General features: G+C 41.5%; 1 protein-coding gene across 7 annotated transcripts in view; it reads left to right on the top strand.

Moving 5' to 3' along the window:
• The window catches only part of SMAD9 (SMAD family member 9), a 77,440-nt gene extending 58,408 nt beyond the window's left edge, over positions 1-19,032 (top strand). For 6 of the 7 annotated variants that reach the window (XM_023621518.2, XM_023621519.2, XM_070239539.1 and 3 more), the window contains 3 exons: positions 3,229-3,450; positions 10,262-10,518; positions 15,214-19,032. In XM_023621518.2, the coding sequence (XP_023477286.1) occupies positions 3,229-3,450; positions 10,262-10,518; positions 15,214-15,357 (623 nt within the window). In that variant the 3' untranslated portion in view covers positions 15,358-19,032. Of the gene's footprint in view, positions 1-1,604; positions 1,716-3,228; positions 3,451-10,261; positions 10,519-15,213 lie in introns of all 7 variants that reach the window. The other variant, XM_070239541.1, reaches the window with a different exon arrangement.
• The last annotated feature ends 3,131 nt before the right edge of the window (positions 19,033-22,163 follow it).

Here is a 22,163-nt window from a genome sequence, read left to right as displayed (position 1 = left end):
AACCATTTTTAAGTGTACAATCCAGTGGCATTAAATACATTGACAATGTTGTACAACCATCACCATTATCCATTTCCAAAACGTTTTCATCACCCCAAAGAGAAACTTACCTATTAAGCAATAGCTTCCCAATCCCCTTTTCCTCCAGCCCCTGGTAACCTCTAATCTACTTCCTGTCTCCATGAATTTGCCTATTCCAGGCACCTCATATAAATGGAATCCTATAATGTTTCGTCCTTTTGTTTCTGGCTTATTTCGCTTAGCATAGTGTTTTCATACTTCATCCTAGTTGTAGTATGTATCAGTTACTTCCTTTCTGTGACTGAACAATATTCCATTGTATGGATATGTCAAATTTTAAAAAATCCATTCATTGGTTGATGGATATTTGGGTTGTTTCCACCTTTTGGCTATTGTGAATAATGCTGCTATGAGCATTGGCATGCAAGTATCTGTTCAAGACCCTGCTTTTAGTTCCTGTGGGTGTGTACCCAGGAGTGGAACTGCTAGGTCATATGGTGAGTCTACGTTTAGCCCTTAAATTTTATATTTAAATTTACTCAAGGACCTGCAAAAGGATCACCTCACTTTATAACTTCTTCACCAGGGTCATAGTTCATTTTCTCACAAGGAAATCCTTATGCGTGGTTTTGCAGAGTGGTCCACGGACCACCTGCGTTAGAACCGCCAGCAGTGCCTGTTAAAATATACCTGGCTACATCCAACCGCTAAGCTATATCAGAATTTCTCCAGGTGAAGCCAGAAATCTGCATTTGTAACAGGTTCCACTGGCGATTTTTGTGTGTCCCTGTGTGTGAGATCTACTTGAATGGACAGTTCAGTTCAGCAAAGGCAGACTGACCCCACCTTCTATGCCATTGAACTCCACCGCTGATGTCACAGGACCATTCTGAACAGAGACTAGGAATGTATACAGAAGGAATCAGTTGTTCTGAGGTCCTCACTGAAGAGTTTTCCCTCTGCCTTGGGAGTTTGGATTGTTATGAATTAATTTCTAATGAGAAATTATCTACTCAATGCCTACCATTTCCCTCATCACTGTCCAATCACAGAACAGATATTTGGGGAGAAGAGCCCTTCTCAGCATGCCTTGAACACAAGGTTACAGTCAGGTTTCAGCTGTTTTGTGTTTGGGGGCATATTTTGAACTGTCTCAGAGACAGAGCATCCGTGTGGCCATTGTACAATCCATGGCAACAGAGAAACTGAAAATTAAGCTCGCTTCAAAGAAGGGTTAGCTTTCTCTGTTTTCAAAGCCAGATAACAGACTATTCTGCTATTAAGAAAAGCTAAGAGAATAGCCCTTAGATTTGAAACTCTTATCCTGAAGTCATTTGAACTCAATGATAACTCGTAAGTCGGAGGGAAAACTAATCAGCCCTTTAGTGAGGAGCTCAGGCCACCCGATTTCTCCTGTAGGACACGCCCAGTGTCAATACAGAATAGCCTTATTACATTACTGGTCTCTCTTTAGCAATAGCACTGTCCACCAAGCCCAGGAGTTTAATGGCAAAAAACGTTGTATCAAGCTGTCTTTGTGTAGCTTACCAGGTTGACATTCCTGTTTTACTGCTTTCTTTTCTTTGACACCCCACCCCCGCCTTATCATGCCGCAGAAGCCCCAGGGACCCAGAATGGCCAACCTGTAGATGCCACAGTTGATAGTCATTTAGTGCTGTCAATGCCTAATGGAGGTAAATTTGCAGATGAACAGCTAAAGGTAGCTATTTTCCGAGAGTATTTCCTATTACCCCCAAACAAAGCAAATCAAAGACCAAAACAAAACAAAATGTGCTGGCCTGCCATTTCCCGCGTGTGTTAAGGGGCAGATGGCGTGGCTTTGCGTTTTAACTTTGACATTCCTCAGTACTGTGGAGTGACTATTTTACTTATCACCCCGGTTACTGGAATAAATTCATTTCTTATTTTAACCTAACGTTTAGAAGTTGGTAGTTCTTGATGTGTTGTATGGAATTGGGTATTTAAGAAGTTAGTGATTTTATCCCACTGTGTCTCTACTACAGGTTGTAGTGGTATCTTTCATTTATCTTAGAGGGATGCATCTAGAAATATATGTAAGTAAGGTTTTACAAAATTTTATTTGTGTCTTATAATAGGCCAGATAGATGTTGCTCAATTTTAGTGTTCATACAAGCCACCTGGCCGTTCTTATAAGCGCAGATTTGATTCTCTAGATGTGAGGTGGGCTCCGAGGCTCGTCATTCCTATCACACTCCCAGGTGATGTAGGTTCTAGGAACCACGCTGAGCAGGGAGAGTCTAAAGGAGTTAACTATTTAAAGTATCCAAGAGTGAATTCTTGTATATTTGAAGGTCTTCTTGTAAGTCAAATAATCACCCCCTAATTTATCTGTTTCATAAGTTTATATTGTAGTGCATATAAGAACACACTCTAGATAAAAGAATTATGAGGATGTTCAAAGAAAAGAAAGATAATATAATGACTAGAAAGGCAGAGAGAGAATGTGAGTGGCAAAGAAAGACAGGACTCTGAGCTTTGGTTGGTTACTGACAACTTACTTAACTTGGAAAAATTTGAGGTAATAGTATACCATTCATGGATTTCCTATTGAAGTATACCGCTCTTGAAATATTTTTATGCTATAAATAATTATGTGTTCCATATGTACACAAAGGAGAATGTGAGTCTATATGGAAGTGTTTTTCCTTTCTTAAAGTCCTATCTGGTGTTTACAGTTTGGTGTTTATCATATCTAAACTATTATTTTTCATCTTTAGTTTGTTAGAAAAGGATGCTCTTGGCCACAGGGATTCAGTTTGGCACAGTAACAGTCGTCTGCTTTCTTTCATATGTAAAGACGAGGTGACCTGCCAACTTCCTTCTAGCTGTGTTTCCTTTGGGGTGATGAAGTTTGCATGGATCTGTTCATATTGTTGTTTGCCTGGCCCCCTCAGTACTAATGAATATGTTTACAAATGCTCTAACCGTGGGAGAGTCACGGGACCCTGGCCTTTGTGCCACAGGTACGTTACCCAGATGAGCTGATCACAAACGGCTTCCGTTAAAGTGATGGGTTTGAAAAGATTGCAAAGATTGCAAAGAGCGTCCTTGGTCTTGCAGCCAACATTCTAGTTAACAGCATCAATTTAAGTTTTCCGGTGGATCAGGAGATGGGAAGCCCAGGTGTGAGGGTAGTGATTCGCTGTCTGATCTATTTTCTTTCAGACTTTCGGCCAGTTTGCTACGAGGAGCCACAGCACTGGTGCTCGGTCGCCTACTATGAACTAAACAACCGAGTTGGGGAGACATTCCAGGCTTCCTCCCGAAGCGTGCTTATAGATGGATTCACAGACCCTTCAAATAACAGGAACAGATTCTGTCTTGGACTTCTTTCTAATGTCAACAGAAACTCAACAATAGAAAATACCAGGAGACACATAGGAAAGGGTAAAAACAAATGTGTAATTCCTTTATATATTCTTCTGAACTGAACGTGGAAGTAGGAACAAGCCGTGTATTGGCCACATAACGCAGTGGATGATCCCAGGGCTGGTGCGCTGGGAGACCGTCCTAGGGTTATCGTTGGAAAAAGTGCATGGGCCTTCAGGATCTTATTTTCTCTGCCTCCAAAGTTGGCATGGCATCTTCCGAGGGGTGGCATAGGGCGGGTATTATGGAGACAAACAAGTTGATGAGTATGAAAAACAGGATGAAATTGTTGAATGGAAGTATTATGAGTTATTTTTGAGTTGCCTAAAGATACTAAGTAGGATAACTTCCAAAGAAGAGGATTCTAGCTGGATGATTACTTAGATCAGGTAAAGTTACCTGTGGAGACTTAGAAGCTAGGTAGTTAAAAAGCATTACTTATTTATGTTTGGAAGCTTTTGGTAGGTGATTGGGGTTCTCCTGTCTGGGCTGTGTTCTTACAGCTGAACGGGCCCAGGCCTCACTGGGATCTGGCTGGCGATGCTTTTGGAGGCTCTCTCATCAGTGTGCTCGATGGTAACAATTCCCAGCAGAGTGGGAGGTGTCATGGAGGATCTTTAAATCATTTTCTTTTATATAGAATCACTGCTAGTGCCTGAGTGATCCCTGGTTGTCCACTGTTATGTCAGATTTCTCTGGAATCACAAGTGTCATTTGATCTTTTCTGTCCCCAGACAGCACTTAGACACCTCGGGAAGGTAGCCACAAGCCTTTTTTTTCCATTTCCTGGGGAGATTCATTATTTCACTTGGTGGTCCATTTTAATATTCTTCCTAACATACCTCCTAAATGTCTCCTGTTGTCATAAACCTACAAGCTATTGATTAGAAGCAGATTGAATCCATTCTTTGGTGTTGACTCTTAGTGGTGACAGTTACTTTATGTTTGTTCACATCCTGTATCTCTGCATCGTGGCTTTGAAGTAGCTTGCAAGAAACCTTTGCAGTGAAATGATAAATGAAAAATAGAAAATCAGAACCTGGAGGTGAGGGGTGGGGGAGAAGACGAATACAACTCTGTCATCCCTTAGGGTCAGCAGTGGGATTGGGATTGTGGTTCAAGTTTTGCTTTGGTTTTCCTGACTGGGAGGCCAGAAAAGGGAAACTCGGTCTGTGATGTAATCTTCATCCTGAAGGAGGAAACATAGCTGTTCCTCAAAGGAAATAATACTTTCACTTTAACTGACTTCTTAAACAAATTTCTCAGGTATGGTTTTACTTTCAGATGATTTTTAAAGAATCTTCAGGTGAAATCTAAAGGCAGAACATTAAAACACAGTGTTGTAGAGCTGTTTGCTGACAGGCTTTACAGACTGGTCTGTGTATTAGACTTCTGCTGTTGCCACTGGATCCAAAGATAGAATTAAAACATTAAGGAGTATTGAATACCTTCTGGGAGCCTTTCTGCAGGTAGTTGTTCGAGGTGCTGCTGATGTGGACATGGAGTTGGTGTTCTGTGTTATTGACTGAGAGCTAATCCACAGGATTAAGAAGCCCTAGGAGCAAGAGCCAGTACTGATGGCCTGTACAAAAACCAGAAAGCGTCAAGTGCTCACCTGGATAGAAGGCACTCCAGCCTCAGGTGGTCCCCAAGCCAAAGTCACAGTTTTCTCGGAAGACTGCTTTGGAACTGCTTTAATGTGAAACGTTTTTGTAAAGCCAGGCCACAAAACATGGCAGAAGAAAAATGTTGGCTTGGAATATTTTTAAAGCAAGAGCTGTGAGTCTTCTCTGAGGTTGGGGACTGTTTCTCAGGTGCTGCCCTGGATCGTCTGGTTCCCAGCAGCGGGGCTTCCTGGCGCTCCAGCCTGACTCAGTTTGCAGCAAAATGCCCTCCTAGATTAGTGAATAAGTTAGCTTGTTCCATGGAGTTAATTAATAGAGACATTTAGATTTTAGAGATGTGCATTCATCTCATAAATATTTATTGAGCACCTACTTTTAGCCAGACTGTTCTGCTCCTAGGGATAGAGCAGCGGGAAACAGTACAAACAAAAAAGCCATCAGGAAAAAAATCCTGCCTTCATGGACTATATGCTATTAAAGACAGACAGACAAGAAATGATATATATTTGTCAAATGATATGTGTCTAGAGAAAAACAAAGGAAGGGAAGAGAGTAGGGTGGTGCCATGTTATAATTTAGAACAGGGGAGCCTGGGAAGGCCTTCCTAAGAGGTGACATTGGAGCAGAGAGCTAACGAGGGAATCAGCTGTGTGGATGTCTGGGAGGAAAGCTTTCTAAGCAAAGGGAACAGTAGGTGCAAAGGCCCTGAAGCCTGCTTGGTATACTGTGAGGAACAGCATGGAAGCCAGTGTGAGTGGAACAGAATGAGCAAAGGGGTAAAGAAGTCTTGCAAGAGGAGGGGACAGGACCAGGTCGCCGGGGGCTTGGAGCCCTTTAGCATGTTTTAGCTTTGACTCTGTGAAATAGTAGGTTGGAGTTAAGATGAGTATACATGATCTGTTTTCACTTTAAAAGGATCCCCTGGCTGCTATATTCAGATTAGACTGTAGGGGGCAAGGGAGGACGGTAGCTACAAAGAAATAATTCTTTTTATTATAGTCAGTGATGAGCCATTTCTCCCCTCAGCAATTATCAGTTAGCTTTGAGGCCAGTTCTGGTTTGAGTTCCTTGCCACTAAAGCTAACTAAGATGGCTGGTCCTCTTGAGGGCCGTTTGTGCGGCCGCCCTGTGAGCAGTGCAGGTGCTTTGAGTTGTGTTTTCTCCGGTGGGGATGGCTTGTGCTGACTCACCTGTGCTCTCACCCTGCTTTGCATCCAGTGGGACACACTGTGCGGCGCCAGGGTTGGTACAAAGCATCAGTTTGCAGCCTCGCAACAATCAACTGCTGTAAAGGGAATTGAACCTTTTCCTTTGACCTCACTAACTAAACAAAGTACTTTAAATAGCCCTTGGCAAGTTATCTCTGGCATACCAGGGGCAACAGGTTAAGTATCAGAGGCCATACCTCGAAGAACCTGGAACGCTGCATTCTAATGTAAAGTCTATCCATATCTTCCTTGAAAACTGGGAAACCACTTGAACTCTTTTAAATGACTGACAACTACCCCCATTGATGACCTAATCCGTGTCAGGCACCCTGGCACGCACTTACCCATGTTGATTTTATAGTACCCTACACGCAAGGTTTTCTTAGGCCCATTTTGCAGATGAGACAGCTGCAGCTTAGAGAGTTCAGTAGCTCACCCACGGTCACACAAGGGATGCCAGGCATTTGCGCCCATGACTGTCTCAGGCCGGCTGCTCCCCTCAACTGGAGGGGAGGGACCCCCCTGCCTTTTTATCTTTGACCCTTCTTAGTGCCTTGTTTGTAGAACTGAATCTTTCGATGTGGGATGAAAATACCTATCATACGCTGCAGCTGTGATGTCATCATCAACTTGGAGATGTTGTAATAATTCCCTACTAATACTCAAATGATGGGCCCAAACCTTGCTTGTTCACCATATTATCCAGAGAGACTTAAAGTCTTCAAGTACAGATTTGGGGGACCAACCCTGCTACCAGGCCAGAGGCTGCTTTATGTGAATTAGGAGCCCCTTTCTCAAGAGAAGTTACTACCATCTGCTGGAGAAGTCTTGTAATAATTATGAGGCAACCTGGAGTTGTGCAGTGCACAACTGCAGGCACGGTCCTGTGGAGGGCCCATGTGCATCCTCTGAACCAAAGGCCTGGTGTAGATCTGGAAATCTTTACTTTTATCTTATTATTTTTTGATCATCCATTAAAACATTTTTTATTTTGGAAAGTTTCGAACACACAAAAGTAGAGAGAGTGGTGTAATGAATCTTCATATTAACATGTCCACCTTCAATAATGAGTCACACCCTGTGCCATTCTTTTCCTCCATCCCTCTACAATATTTTTGCAAGAGTATTTTAAAGCAAATCTGACTTCACATCCTTTCTCCCATATATTTGAGTGTATACCAACTATGCAAGGAATTTCTGAAACTGCCGTTACTATACTCAGAAATATGCACTTTCTTAAAGCTCCAGATGATCCTGATAATCAGCCAGCTTTTAAGATAACTGTTCAGAAGAGAGGACAACAGTGGCCAGGAGAAGATCGATTACAAGCTCCAGGGAAGGTGTTGAGCTTGTGCTCGGAAGTTGAGTAAGGCATCAGAGGTCTCTGAGCAGGGCGGTGGGGTAATGAGATCTGCTTTCTGTGGTGGTATCTTCCCTCCCTCCCAGTCGAGAGGGGACCCATGCACATTCCTTCCACTTTGGGACACTGACTTTCTCTTCTGACTATTAGATTCCAGAGCATTGGAACCCTCTCACCAGCCTAACTCACCCATCCTCCTCCCAATCTTTCCTCCGTCATTTCTCTGTCACTCAAGACTACAGAAGAGGACTCAAAGGGAGCACACTTACAGTCTGACTCAGCAGACCCAAGTCAAACCCAAAGTGTCTCTGGTCCTAATTAACCGCAACACAGGACTCCAGACTCCCTAATCTCATAAAAGGTGGCTGCAACCACACACAAGTGGAAAGCTCAGATAAAGAAAGACGCCACCGTAGAAGAAATGTAGTCCAAGATGTGGGTTGAACTTGCTGGAGGACCACATTGCCTGGGTTCTCTTTGTCGTTTCAGGAAGCACTTTCTTTGGGCATTTGTCCTTCTTGCTCACTGCTCTCTTTGGCGATTTTGAATCTAGTACATGTGGTTTATAGCCACTATTCTGGCCTATCAAATGGATGCAAATCATTTGCCTACTTGACTCTTCTTTAGGTGCTGCTGTCTCGAGCTAAAACTGAGGCTCCTTCAGCTTGGGGTTGAGCTCCATCCTTGTCCTCTTGTTCAGAGCCGGCTCGGGCCTCCAGGCGCTCTTCCTGTTGGCTCTGCTCCCTCTTCTCACTCAGGATGCTAAACCACTGCCCGCCTGCCCAGGCTCTTCTCTGCTTTCCTTACTCTGCCAACATGTCTGTGGTTGCGGATAAGACTTTAACAGGATTGAAAATCATCCCCTAAATAAAGACCAGAGTCAGATAACAAAAATCTTATCTATTCTACTTAATGGGTTCTGGGAGGATTATATATTTGAAGGTCATTCAATTCAAACACATACTGAACGCTTAGCAGCCCCACTCTCTGCTCTCTTTTTAAACTCTCGTTTAAAAAAAGCCACCCCAGGGCCAGGCCTTCTCCCCGAAAGGTCACAGGGGTCTTTAGAGAAAGGCTGCTCTGATTTGCCCCTGCCTCACCTCCCGCAAGTCAGCCCAGCGAAGTAACTGTGTCCCAGCCGATTAGCACTGTCTTTCTGCCTACTGCTCATCGCCTGCGTCATGGGTGTCAGACCCAAGGCCGTTCAGGGAGAGTGAATAGTGGAGATGAGAAAGAAAGGGAGAGGAAGGCTGAGGAGAGGGGAGCCAGTCTGATCTGGGTGGTGAGAGGGGACCTTGGCCTGAATATCCAGAGCTGTGCTTTATCTTTGTGACTCTGGATCCGTTTCCTCAGAGTGACGTGGTTGGAATACGTCCTACTGAACAACGTTCTTTTCGAAAATTGTATTAAGGGAAAGGAGATTGGAAAAGGAAACAATAATTCTGGCGGGTGGTAGTCCCATTAAGTGCCCAATGGCCTCAAGTGCCCCTTAGAACCTGACGGAGAAGCTGAGCAGCTCTCTCATCATGTCTCCTAAACGCAGTTATGCGAACCGGGCCTGAGAACCCCTGCAGGTCTGTAAGTTCTATTATTTAAAAGTTTTGTATTTTCATTTTGAGGAGATCCAAAATATATCACTGTAAGTATATCAGGCTCATTTCTACAAACACCATGTCACTGCATGGTGACTGTTTCGACCCTATTGACATCTAGTGCTGGCGAATTTTGTTTCTGCTAAAAGGTTGGAGAAAAATTGGTCTGGTGTTTAATATTTGCTAGACTAGAACTTGTTTATTTTATCTAACCCCAGTCCCTTGCTATAAATTTATGCTTAATCTAAAACCCAGACGTTTAGAAGGAAAGACTCAAGTAAAATTTAATTTGGAATAAAAATTAGTGTGAGCAGCAGCGTGCTCAGGATGTTTTCTGCCTTTTGACTGCAAGAATGTGAGCTAAGAGAACGTGAGCCACATTTTGATTGGGAGTCTTTATATCCTAAACTGTGGCAAGAATTTCGTTGTTCATAAGTAAAAAATAGGCATTATTTCTGTGATCTATAATAGCAAGTGATAAGCTTTAAAATGAAATAGGTCTCTTTGAAGGATTTATTAAGAGAAATGGATTTCTAATTGTTGGTAAAATAAAATTTAAACTTCATTTCTTGTTCCCTCTGAAATGGGTGTAGTGGATGCACTTAAGTAACATTTTCCGTGATATTCTTTGTGCCCAATTTTTTTTTTTTTTATTTATCTATGGACCCAAAGGACTCTGTGATGTCTGCATTATGTATTTATTTTGTATCTGCTGTTATGGGCTCTGCCTTTTAGAACGCATCAGCGTGAGATGGAGAGTGATGGGGGTGGTATGTGAGAGCCTGCTTATTTGGTCTCGGCAATGATTGTAAACATGGGTTGCCGTCTGCTTTTGAATGGGTTTATGGAAAAAACACAGATTATCATTAAAGCCAGTGGGTACTTTGGTCACACATTTTACTAATCTGTAATCGGTGATATCAGAATGAACCTCACAGGAGACAGTCCCATCTCTAGAGGTGACAGAGGTCAGTGAGAAGGGAGCGGTGTTTCACCTGAAGTAAATACGGTGCTGGTGTTTGAAGGCTGTGTTTTTGCCCGTAGGCGTGCATTTGTACTATGTCGGGGGAGAGGTCTACGCCGAGTGCGTGAGTGACAGCAGCATCTTTGTACAGAGCCGGAACTGCAACTATCAGCACGGCTTCCACCCAGCCACTGTCTGCAAGATCCCCAGTGGCTGCAGCCTCAAGATCTTCAACAACCAGCTCTTTGCCCAGTTGCTGGCTCAGTCAGTCCACCATGGCTTTGAAGTCGTCTATGAGCTCACCAAGATGTGCACTATCCGGATGAGTTTTGTTAAGGTAAGGAGTGCTTGCTGCCAGATTACAAGATGGAAAGTGAAAAACAAAACAAAACCAAAAGCGCTCTTTGGTTGATATGGTAGTTATACAGCCAGTTCGAGTAGACAGCCTTTTTTTGGAACTGTATTTAATTGTTTTTAGGAAGAGCTCCTCTATGAGTATGACCTCTCTTTTTAAGCAATTATAAGAAGATTCTTAAGCATATTACTTTTGGAGGAAAAACAAGGTAAGGTAGTTATCTGATTTTTTTAAAGGCAAAAGATAAAGTGACAATAATTTTATAGAACTTAATGCTACAGAGATTTTTCCATCCCTCAAATTGCTGGGTACTATTGTCACTCAGTAAATGATGATGAATGTACCTGAATTAAATAAGACGTTCTCCGTACTCTTAGAAAGCATACAGGCAAACAGAGGAGATAATATTTATAAATAAGCTACAAAATAGACAGTACTGGCTCTAATTCAAGATAGTGTAAATTAAGTGCTGTATAAAGGCATGAACAAATTGGGATAGAAACATTAAGCTGAGTATGATTAATTCTGAGATAGCAGTAGATATTCTATTTATGAATATTTGATGAATTTCTCAAATTAGATTTTATTAAGGTTGATGTGAAGGTTGGAGAACCAACAAGTTATTTAGTGGGAAGGAAAAATAACTGGATTTTCACATTAAAGCTAAAGCCCTCTCTTTCACCATCTGCTGTTTCGGCTCTTGCAAAGCACTTACAAATAATTCTAATATTTCAAAATCTGAGCTTCTTTATCAAACTATTTGGGTACACGTGACACAGTTTCTGCATTGTCACATATCCATCCAAGGAATCAGTATGGCTTGTACTAGGTTTTTTTCAAAGTGAATTTTGTTAATCCTTTAAAGTTATCATAAAAAGTAATTGTCCTATGTTCTATACTCAAATTATACTTTATTGTATTTGTAATTCTAGTAATTATTTTAAAAATAAGAATCAAGACTATAGTTTCCAATTTAAAAAATGGCTTCTTGAAACCATTTCTATTTCATGATGACAAAGCAGTTTTATTCAAATTTACTGTTAAGTTTTAAAAGCATTTTTACATTGTAAAGCAATTAACAAATGCTTAGAAATCTTTTCAAACGTTCTGATGCTTTAGAGCCAGCAGAGGGCATTAAATTGCCATTAGTGAACAATCATTTGAATCATATGGTTATTCTTTCCAGGTCTCTGTTTTTAAAATTAGGATGAAATGCCAATACCCCAGAGGTAATTATTTCACTGTAACATAAGCTTACAAAGAAATCTGATTTTCCCAGGATCAACTAGATGTAGTTCTCAGATACGCAACATTTAAATTCATAAAGCTACACAATTCACAGAAAACAAACTGTTACTAATAGTACAGAAACTTTTAAAGAAAATAAATCCTTAGCAGATATAACTATAGATGATCAGTTTAAAAGAGATTTAGAAGTTCTCATCACAAGAAAAAAAACTGTAACCCAGTGAGGTGATGGATGTCAACTGAACTTACTGTGGTGGTGATTTTGCAGTATACACATATATCAAATCATTATGTTGTACAGTACACCTAAAAGCAATGCAATTCATATGTCAATTATATCTCAGTAAAACTGGAAAAAAATACAGTACAAATAAAAAGAATATAAAATATCTCAATAATTTCATATTGATTACATATTGATATAATATTTTGGGTATATTGGGTTAAATAAAACATTATTAGAATTTTAAAAAATTATGGATGACTAAACACTGGTGACTTCTACTGGGGGGTGATAGCCCAGATCATCTTTAAGGTCTCTTTCTGCTCTGATTTTTACTGGTTCCAGGACTCTTTCAGTCAGTCAACAAATAGTTATTGAGTGCCTACCATGTGCCAGGCACCATTCTAGGTGTTGGGACACATCAATGATGACTCAAAGATCTCTGCCCTCACGGCATCAATATTCTAGTAGGGAGAGATGGACAATAAACATCAGCTATGATAAAGAAGTTGAGTGGACAGAGAATGTAGAGCAGGGCGTGGAGAATTGGAGTGCTGGGGTAGAGGGAGGTTGCAAGTTTTAAAAGGTGGTCAGTGTAGGCCTCATTGAAAAGGTGACACATCAGCGAAGACTTGAAGAAGACATCGAGTTAGTCATAAACGTGTCTGGAGAAGAGCAATAGATGCAGATGGAAGGGCAAGCCTCACGGCAAGAGCATGCCTGGGAATTTGGAGGAGTGAGGAGGCCAGTGTGACTGGGGCGTGATGAGTGAGCCGGAGGTGAGGGTGATTGGAGCAGTAGCAGGGAACCAGATCCCAGTGCTCTGTAAGCCACTGCCGGGATTTTGGCTTTTCCTGTAGAGAGATGGGACGCCATTGTGGGGGTTTGAGCAGAGGATTTTCATGAACTGACTTAACGTTTTTAAAGGATCGCTCTGGCTGCTGTGTGGAGAACAGGTATGCTACAGACAGGGGTGGAAGTCGGGAGACCAGTCAGGAAGCTGTGGCAATATTCAGATGAGAGGTGAGGGTTGCTCCCACGAGGAGAGTTCCCGTAGAAGTTGTGAGAAGGAGAAGGATTCTGAATTGTGAAGGTGGATTTGATGCAGGATATGATAAAAAGAGAGGAGTTAGGTGACGTTGCCTTCAGCCGAGATGGAGATGATACAGGTAGATCAGGTTTAGATACAAGATTAAGAGTTCAGTTTGAGGGAAAATAACTTTGAGATGTCTAGTCACACGTCCAAGTGGGGATGCCGAGTAGGCAGTCTGGTCTGGATTTGGGGAGAGAGGGCTGTTGGGGATGTAAATTTAGGAATTGTCACTACAGGGACAGCTTTTAACTCCATGAGCCTGGATGAAATCACCAACAGTTTGAGTTTAAACAGAGAAGATAAGGGGTTCTAGGATGGAGCCCTGGGACATTTCAGCATTAAAAGATGGGGAAGAAGAGAGAACCAGCAAAGAAAACCGAGAAAGAGCAACTAGCGAAGTAGTAGTAAGAGCAAGAGAGGAGGGTGCTTTGTAGGTCATTGAGGAGGAGGGTGAACTGACTCAGATGCTGCCCGAGCGGCACGAAGACTGAGGGCGCTGTTCATTCTAGCGATTTAAAGGGTTTTTTTGATCTTGTTGAAGGCTAGGGTGAAATGCTACTTAGATTGGATTTAAGACAGAATGGAAGGAGAGGAATTGAGACAGCCAGACTGGGCAATTTTTTTTAGGATTTTTGCTAGAAAGGGGATCAAAAACATAGGGCAGTAACTGGTGGAGGTGGCAGGGCCAAGAGAAGTATTTTGAAGATGGGAAATATTTGAGTATGTTTGTATATTGATAAGGACGATCCAGGATAAAGCAAAAGATTGTAGGAGACAGTGGAGAGTTTGCTGGAACAAAGGCCCTGGGAAGGCGAGTGAGTCTTAATGCACAACGGGACGGACTGGCTTATGTGGAAACACAGAGAATTAATCTCTGGAAAGAGGTAGAAAGGCCGAGTCTGTGGGTGCAGGTGCTGTGGAAATTCTCTTCTGATGGCTTCATTTCTCTCACTAAAGTAACAAAGAAGATCATCTGTTGCAAGCAGGCTGTGGAGTAGGTGTTTGAGGTTTTAGGGGAGAGGAGTAGGAGTGAAGTCATTTGGGGCATGCAGCAGGGATCGGGGGTTGGGAGAACGAAGGGACTCGGGGAGTGTGGTACAATTGCCGGGGGGCATCAGAGGTCCTCTTGAGGTTCGTGGTCATCACTGTAAAGTGTGAGGAGGCAACATGGTTGTGTTGAAATCCAATTTTTAAAAAACTCTACAGAGAATCACTGTTGCCAGTAACAAAACTAATTTGCTTGACTGTGAGCCCTCTTTTTTTATTTTCCCCCGAGGAAGATTACCCCTGAGCTAACCACTGCTACTCCTCCTCTTTTTGCTGAGGAAGCGTGGCCCTGAGCTGACATCCGTGCCCATCTTCCTCTACTTTATACGTGGGACGCCTACCACAGTATAGCGTGCCAAGCGGTGCTGTGTCCACACCCGGGGTCCGAACCGGCAAACCCTGGGCCGCTGAGAAGCGGAACATGTGCACTTAACCTCTGCACCATGGGCCGGCCCCTGAGCCCTCTTTTAAAAATAACTTTTCATTGATGTATAACATATAGAGAAAAATACACCAATTAATTAATTAATTAATGTTTATACTCTCTCTCCTGTGAATGGTAATAAATAAGGAAAGGCCAGAGATGAACCAGAGAGAGAGAGAGAGAGAGAGATAGGAGAAACAAGCTTTGTTAGTCAACCCTGAATAATCAAGAGCACCCTCCAGTTCTCTCTTTACCACGTTCAAAGCCAGTCACAGGTCTGTAGAGAGTAATCATTTTGTGCAAAACATTGTCTTCAGCATGAAGGGGGTGAACATAAGGTCAAGTTTCTTCCCTTGTGGAAGGGAAAATGATATGCCAGTGTTTACAGCATGACTAGAGCCCAGGCCATCTCTAGGGCTGTGTATTTGGTTGTGAACCCAGAGGGCAGGGCTTGATTAGGCTGTCTGGTTGGTGTAAAAGCTGGCCTGTGCTTACGGGAAGGTAGAGGCCACACTCTCTCCCCCAGGTCTCTGGAGCTGCGCTGGGGCGTGGGCTCCGAGTCCACTGAGCTCTGTCTCATGCCTCTCGAAGCCGACTGTAAAGTCTGGCACAGTCACTCTTGGCTTCCACTCTTCCTTTCAGGGTTGGGGAGCCGAGTATCATCGCCAGGATGTCACGAGCACCCCCTGCTGGATTGAGATTCATCTTCACGGACCGCTGCAGTGGTTGGACAAAGTTCTGACTCAAATGGGCTCTCCACATAACCCGATTTCTTCAGTGTCGTAACAGTCAGGTCTCAGTCTACATTTCTATAGAATAGATGCTATTGCAGGCAGTGGCTTATATCATTTCAGATTTGCAACTAATTGAAGTTTTAAGTACACATGTAAATACATATAATATATACTATTCATATTTTTTGTCACCATTTGTTTTGTGCTTTCTGGTTAACCTGATGCCAGTGCAATGTGATTAGAAAAGCAGGTTTTTTTGTCCCTAGGCTATAAAAAGCAGCTTCTTTTGTGGGAGGAAACAAACAAAAGGCAACTGTATCAATAGTATTTGAAGGGCGTTGGCAGAATAAAAGGCAGCTTTAGTCAGCCATGTCATTGTATGGCATGTTGTGTGGCCACCAGAAAAATATTAAAACTGTTTATACGGCAAAAGTCAGGTACTAGCAGCACTAGAGCAAGTAACACTTTGAGACAAAACAAAGCAATCAAACCCATGTGATTTAAGTGATCTCACTTTTAGTGCTATTGGCAAGAAAAAAACCCAAGCTTATACAATCAATTATGTAAGATCGGACACATAAACTTTATTTTATTTCTGAAGTTGAAATACCTATAGCTGGACTATTGTGCTGATATTAAGGGTACATTTTAAACAAATTTTAACTGTGATTAGAAAAGAAAAAACTGTGAAGCTGAGAGTCCTGTTGCCTCATAATCTACTACTGTAAAGAAAAAAAATGAATCTAATATGGCAAGAAAAACATGAAAATAGCATGAACTGAGCTATATCCCTAAATTGCAAGGTAAGACCAGAACATAGTCCAAGAATCAACCAGGGAGACTCCTGTTTTCCACATAGGAAATCAGGTTCCTGTTTCCTGGTTATTTGTGTCGGGCAGTCCGTCAGACGTCCACGTCTGCATGGTGAGCTGTGAGGCCATGTGTGGTCCTGTGTGGAGAAGCAGCAGGTAGAATAAGAGAGTTGGACAAAAGCATCCTCTGTGTTTACTTATGCCTTCCCACATTCCCACAGTAAAAGCCTCTAGGTGAGGGCCCTCCTTTTGTCATATTTCCTTGCCTGTTAGAAAATTTTAACTATTTACAGATTACTAAAACAATGGTGAAGACTTTGAGAAAATCCCATTACTGGGGTCAAATTTATAAGTTATTTGACTCAGTGTCTCTGTTGATTAAATTATCTACTGGTCAAATCTAGTAGTCTCTTATAAAGCTAAAGTCTCATACTTGGAAATAACTTCCCAGGTAAAATGATAATAGTTTCATAATTCCTGTAATTTCTGGGGAACAGTGGTACTGAATGACAGGACACTTAAAAAAATACACAATATTAAAAACCTATTCTTATTTACCCTTGGGTGATAAAGAGAGGAAAATTCCCCAAATTTCTAGGTACTTTCATATATATAATTTCCACCCACTAAACACTGCATTGCTTGGAAAAATATTTCACACCCTCTTAAAAATGTATAATTTAAGAAGGTAATTATGCTTGTAACAGACGGTACTTCAGTAATCCAAGAGGTTTCTTCATTTATACATTCTGTCTCAACTCTTTCTAGCATTAGTGCACACGGTAGTTGTTTCTCATTAAATTGTATTCAAGGTAGAAATGATCATGTGACAAAGATATATGAGTGAGCTACTACTGTCACTGCTTGTAATGACTAGTATTATCTAATAGGAACTTTCATATATACAATAGAAAATAAATATTACATTTTACATTAAAACTAGGTGGCCCATTTAGTGTTAAGAAAACCCCGTAGTTTCTTGGTTCATCAACTATGTATTGTGCACCTGTATGTGCAGGTACCATGTTAAGTACTGTGGAATCAAGTATAAACAAGAGACAGTCCCTCTGGGGCTGAGAGTCTAATAGTAAATCTGTTTGTATGGACATCTTCATGTTTCAGAACTTGTAAAACAAAACACAACACACAGTTTTTGTTTTGCTTGAAAGAAAATGTGATTGATATCTTAATTATCTCTATTTCAAAACTCATTTCCCTTCTCTTCTGAGCAATCAGGTAATGGATGAAGATGTCTTTGGATAAATGCCACTTTTCTTCTATGTCTCAAAGTTGGTTTTTTTTCTCCCCTTGCTTCCCTGTTTTCCAATAATTCTCCATCTCCCTTTTTCTTGGGAAAGGCATTAATATGGTGAGTCTTCCTCATATGAGTATCATTCCATGAGAGAGTAGCAAGTACACATGGTTTCTGCTCCAGAGACCAAACCTGGCTTTCTTTTCTTTTCGTTTTTTTTTTTTTTTGCTGGGAAAGATTCACCCTGAGCTAACATCTGTTGCCAGTCTTCCACTCTCTCTTTTTTTTGTTCTCTTTCCCAAAGCCCCAGTACATGGTTATATATTCTCATTGTAAGTCCTTCTAGTTCTTCTGTGTGAGCTGCTGCCACAGCATGGCTGCTGACAGATGAGTGGTGTGGTTCTGCGTCCAGGAGGCGAACCTGGGCCACTGAAGCAGAGGGCGCCGAACTTTAACTGCTGGGCCATCAGGGATCGCTCCAAACATGGCTTTCTTGATCAAACTCACCCTCTGGTGATCTTATACCTTTACAGAATTAATCAGAACTGGTTGCTTACACATGACATTAAAAAAACCAAATCTTGAATTTTCATGCAGCTTTGGGAAACCAGGACAAAATTATTCCAGTGAACCTGAATTATTTCTTCAAAAATAAATGATTAAAGTGGTACATATGCATCATCACCAGTCATGTCTCACCAAAAGCCGTCATTAGGATATATGTGAAATTCAGAGAATTTAGAATTGATGAGAAATTAACCCTTCAGTCATTGTAACACAGTCACATTTTAATCAGCCTTTTTTTATTTTTGCTGGCAAGAATTGTCCAATGTTGTACTGCAGTATTTGATTTCAGACTTCTAAATGTGCTCATTTAGCATTCATTCCTTGAGGTAGACAATCTGAAAAATGTAATAGCATTTTTTTTACAGCAAAGTGAACATACTAAGCCATTAAATGCATCAGCAATGCCAAACATGTCTAAGGTTGCCATGGACAAGGGTTGTGCAATAGAGAATAATAACATTTTGGCCTGCTCACAAGACCCAGAACACTTATCCTGTTGTTCAAGCCTGTTTTCTGGTTTTTTTCCTGTTAAAAAATGGAGATGTGGAAAGTTTGTTTTACTTAGATGGTATTTTAATATCTGCCAGTGCTTTGGAACTATAAAGATGTCACTGTTCAACACATTCACTTTATGTTGTGTTATGTTTTTTTTTTTTTACACTCAGTGTAAATCAGGAAACGGGCAACAACCTAGCATTTAGAATCCCTTTTCATTGTCTTCCAAGGAACTGAATACCCCCATGACAACAGCAAAAGCATTTTACACAGATCGCTTGCTAGGCTTTAAGCGCCTGCTTAACTTTGAATGTGTCCTGAATATTTGGTATATGTATTCAGTAAATAAAGCAAAATGTAACAAGCATTCCAAATTTTGTCTTTTCCTCTTATGATTTAACAGCTGAACTGTATGACAAGATTAGGTGATGCTAGCATATGTTAAGGATAAGTTCAAATTAATGTCAAACAAACCAACAAAAAAAGAAACCATTTCTTTTTAAGTAATGCTTTTGATTATAATATCTGGGCTTCAGCCATCCTTCAGATGCACACCTATACTGTTATCTGATTGTTTATAATAAAGAATACTGTACCTATATGTCTTTTGGCTTATTTTTCCCTACGCACCTCATAGAAGGATTCACTGCATATGAGTCCTTAAGATGATCTTAAACCATCCTATTTTGAAAATGTGATGTTCTTAAAAACCAACATGATATGCATAGAGGCTTTTTTTCTGAACAGTAGGAAATATTAAGTGATATTGCAGTATATAGGAAAGAACGAACCATTTTATTATTGTAAACATCTGTATGTTGTTGTATATTACCTATCAAAAAGGTGCTAACGAAGGCTGGTGAAGAAAAACTAAGATGAAATCCAGGAGGAATGTGAACATCTCTGAAAATGTAAATTCTCAGTTCCCTCCATTAAAGTTTCTTTCCAGTCTTAAAATGGAGGGAGAAAAATATGCAAATATTTCAAGAAAATTTAGCCTTCCTATTACCTTGATCCAGGTTTTCCTTTTTAATGTTTTTTGGAAATGGAAACCTTTATTCAAAAGAAATATTTTGTGGAATTCCAAAATATAAGCAAATGAAAGACAAGCTATTTGAATTATAGGTGGGGATCATGAAACCTCCAGTTTAAGCTGTGAGTTTTTGGCTAGCGGTGATTGTGCTTGTTTGTTCTTGCCCCTCCCATGGTTCGCCACCCTGTTCTTGCATCTAATATCTGGTATTGGCATTTCAAACACTAACTAGTACAGATTTTTTAATATATCACGGTATGGGCATAAAATATTGTCTTTAAACATTAGCCCATATTAGAGAAGGAATATTTTCATCAATCCAGAAACTTCCACATATTCATTTATCAGATGGTTCTCATGCATCAGCTACCTTCAGGCAGTCACTGTAGATCGAATGCCAACACAGTTCCTGCCTTAAAGGGATTACCAGGTTGTAGTGGAAGAGGAACAAGTAAACCAATAAAGATCAGTGGCTATCAGTTATGACAGGCTGCGGGGGACCAAGCAGTGACATCTCCATCAGGCCCTGGGTGGGTTCCTGGGGAGGCTTCTGGGCTGGTCCCACTTGCCTTCCTTCCCGTCAGTTCCCTTAGCAAGTCATCCCAGACATTCCTAAGCCAGGTCAGGTGCCTGTTTTCTGTGCTCCCATCATAATTTGGGGTCATCAATGGTCAGTTTTCAGTTCCTGCATCACATTGTTTATTTGTCTCTACCAGGCTGGGAGCTCTTTAAGGGCAAGGATTGTATCTATTCATGTCCAGCATTTTCCAGCTATTGTTTAAAAAGACATTTGGGGTTTACATCGAAAAGGCAGAAATGCTATTTGTTTCCAATTCTCCTTTTTAAAAATCAGCGAGTATTTAATTTCTCCCCTTCTAAATAAAAATAATGGCAAGCCTCTAAGTGCCTGTCCAGTGACCATGCTGCAGCTGGTGGGGATGAGGGAAGGATGCTCATGGTTTAGTTTGGAAATAGATATTCAGCTGCACAGCAGTAGCAAAGAAAGGTAACTTTGACAGTTAAGCAGTTAAAATTGCTTTTAGTCTAAGCACTTAATTTATTTCCAAAATGTGAATTTGAGTAGAGATAAGAAGCACAAGGAATTCTGGTGTTGCAGCACCAAGTTAACAAGGAGGATGAAAAAGACGCCAATTCTGAAAGTTTCTCTCTGCGTGATCGTTGATGGTTCCGTTATTTGTATGCATCTGATAATGTTAGGTATGGCCTCAGAATTAGTCCAGTAGTCTGAAAAACGATGTTAAATAGAGTAAATATAATGAAAATTATACTCAGTTTGGCTCTTAAGCCAAAAATTACTCACACCTGCGACATGTTATTTGGTGGTAATTCTTGCAAGTGGCAGGCTAACTTCTCTCTAATATCATTATTTAGAAAGAAAAAACTCTGAAAATTCTAAAAATAACCCACTGAGGTTTAATGAAGAGATGTCTGTGGAGAGAGGTACAGTAGCAGGGGTCAGAAGACTTTTTCTATGAAGGGCCGGATAGAAAATATTTTTACCTGTGTAAGCCATGTGGCCTTTGTTGACTGTTGCAAGTGCTCAACTCTCTCATTGCAGAGCACAAGCAGCCATAAGCACTGTGTCAGCGGATGAGCCTGGCCATGTGTCCATAAAAGGTTACAGACACCAAAATTTGAATTTCATGTAATTTGCACGTGTCACAAAAAATTTTTCTTTTGATTTTTTCCCCCAGCCATTTAAAGAGGTAAGAACTATTCCTAGCCTGCAGCAGTAGAGAGCAGACTGTTGGTCGGATTTGGCCTGGGGTTGGGTGTCCTAGTTTGCCAACCCTCTGGAGGATGAGAGGCCATCTCGAACATTCCAGTCATAGCCACGCTCCCATCTGAATGCAGCCTCGTGGGACACCCCAAGCCTGACCACCAGAACCCCTCAGCTAAGTTCAGCCAACCCACAACACTTTGAGCCAAGAAAGTAAAAGGTGGTTATTTGAAGCCACTATACTTTGGGGTGGTGTGATAGACAACTGAAACAGTGGTCCTAACCATCATCCACGCGTTTGGAATGTTGATGAAACTTTGTTCATCAAGAGGCCTCAGCAAATCACTTCTTGTTACAAAGGGCAGGCATGCCTGTGTGAGAGCACCTGCGATGTATCATATGGCTGCCACCCTGGTCCTGATCAGTCTCCTGGCTCGATGTGCTTTGCCAGTATGTCAGCTGTTTAAGACATCTCTGTTCAAAATACTTACTTCCCTCTCCCAGCGTATGTGGGAAGGCTTGCCATTTTGGTTGCTAGAAATAAAACAATCAATTCTCGCCTCCTATTATTAACACCAGAGGTGAGCTATTACATTGCCCAGCAAGTGTACAGTGCAGGCAGTAAGGCAGTACCAGCCTCTGAGGACACTGCTGGTCTGGCCTCTGCAGCACTTGGCACAGTTACTGCACTGAGCCCAGTTCTGGCCTTAGTTTGCAGCTCGAGAAGAGTTCACGGCCCAGTGCTCTCCTGGTCAGAAAGCACTCAGGCTGCCTCTCCAAACAGGGCACTTGAGCGTTGCTCTGTGTGTCTCAGTTTTAAGTTCTTGTTGCCCTTTGGAATGGGTAACGCCTGGCTTGGGCAGGGGCTGCAGTCACTTTCCAGTTGCTAACCAAGCAGGAAGTGTTCAAGAAAGTGAGACATTAGATGGACTGTGTGTCTCATTTAAAGGTAGCAAGT

This window comes from Equus caballus, chromosome 17 (genome assembly GCF_041296265.1).
Source record: "Equus caballus isolate H_3958 breed thoroughbred chromosome 17, TB-T2T, whole genome shotgun sequence".
Classification (NCBI taxonomy): domain Eukaryota; kingdom Metazoa; phylum Chordata; class Mammalia; order Perissodactyla; family Equidae; genus Equus; species Equus caballus.
The sequence above is the reverse complement of the archived record's forward strand: the minus strand, read 5'-3'. Positions and strand labels throughout refer to the sequence as shown.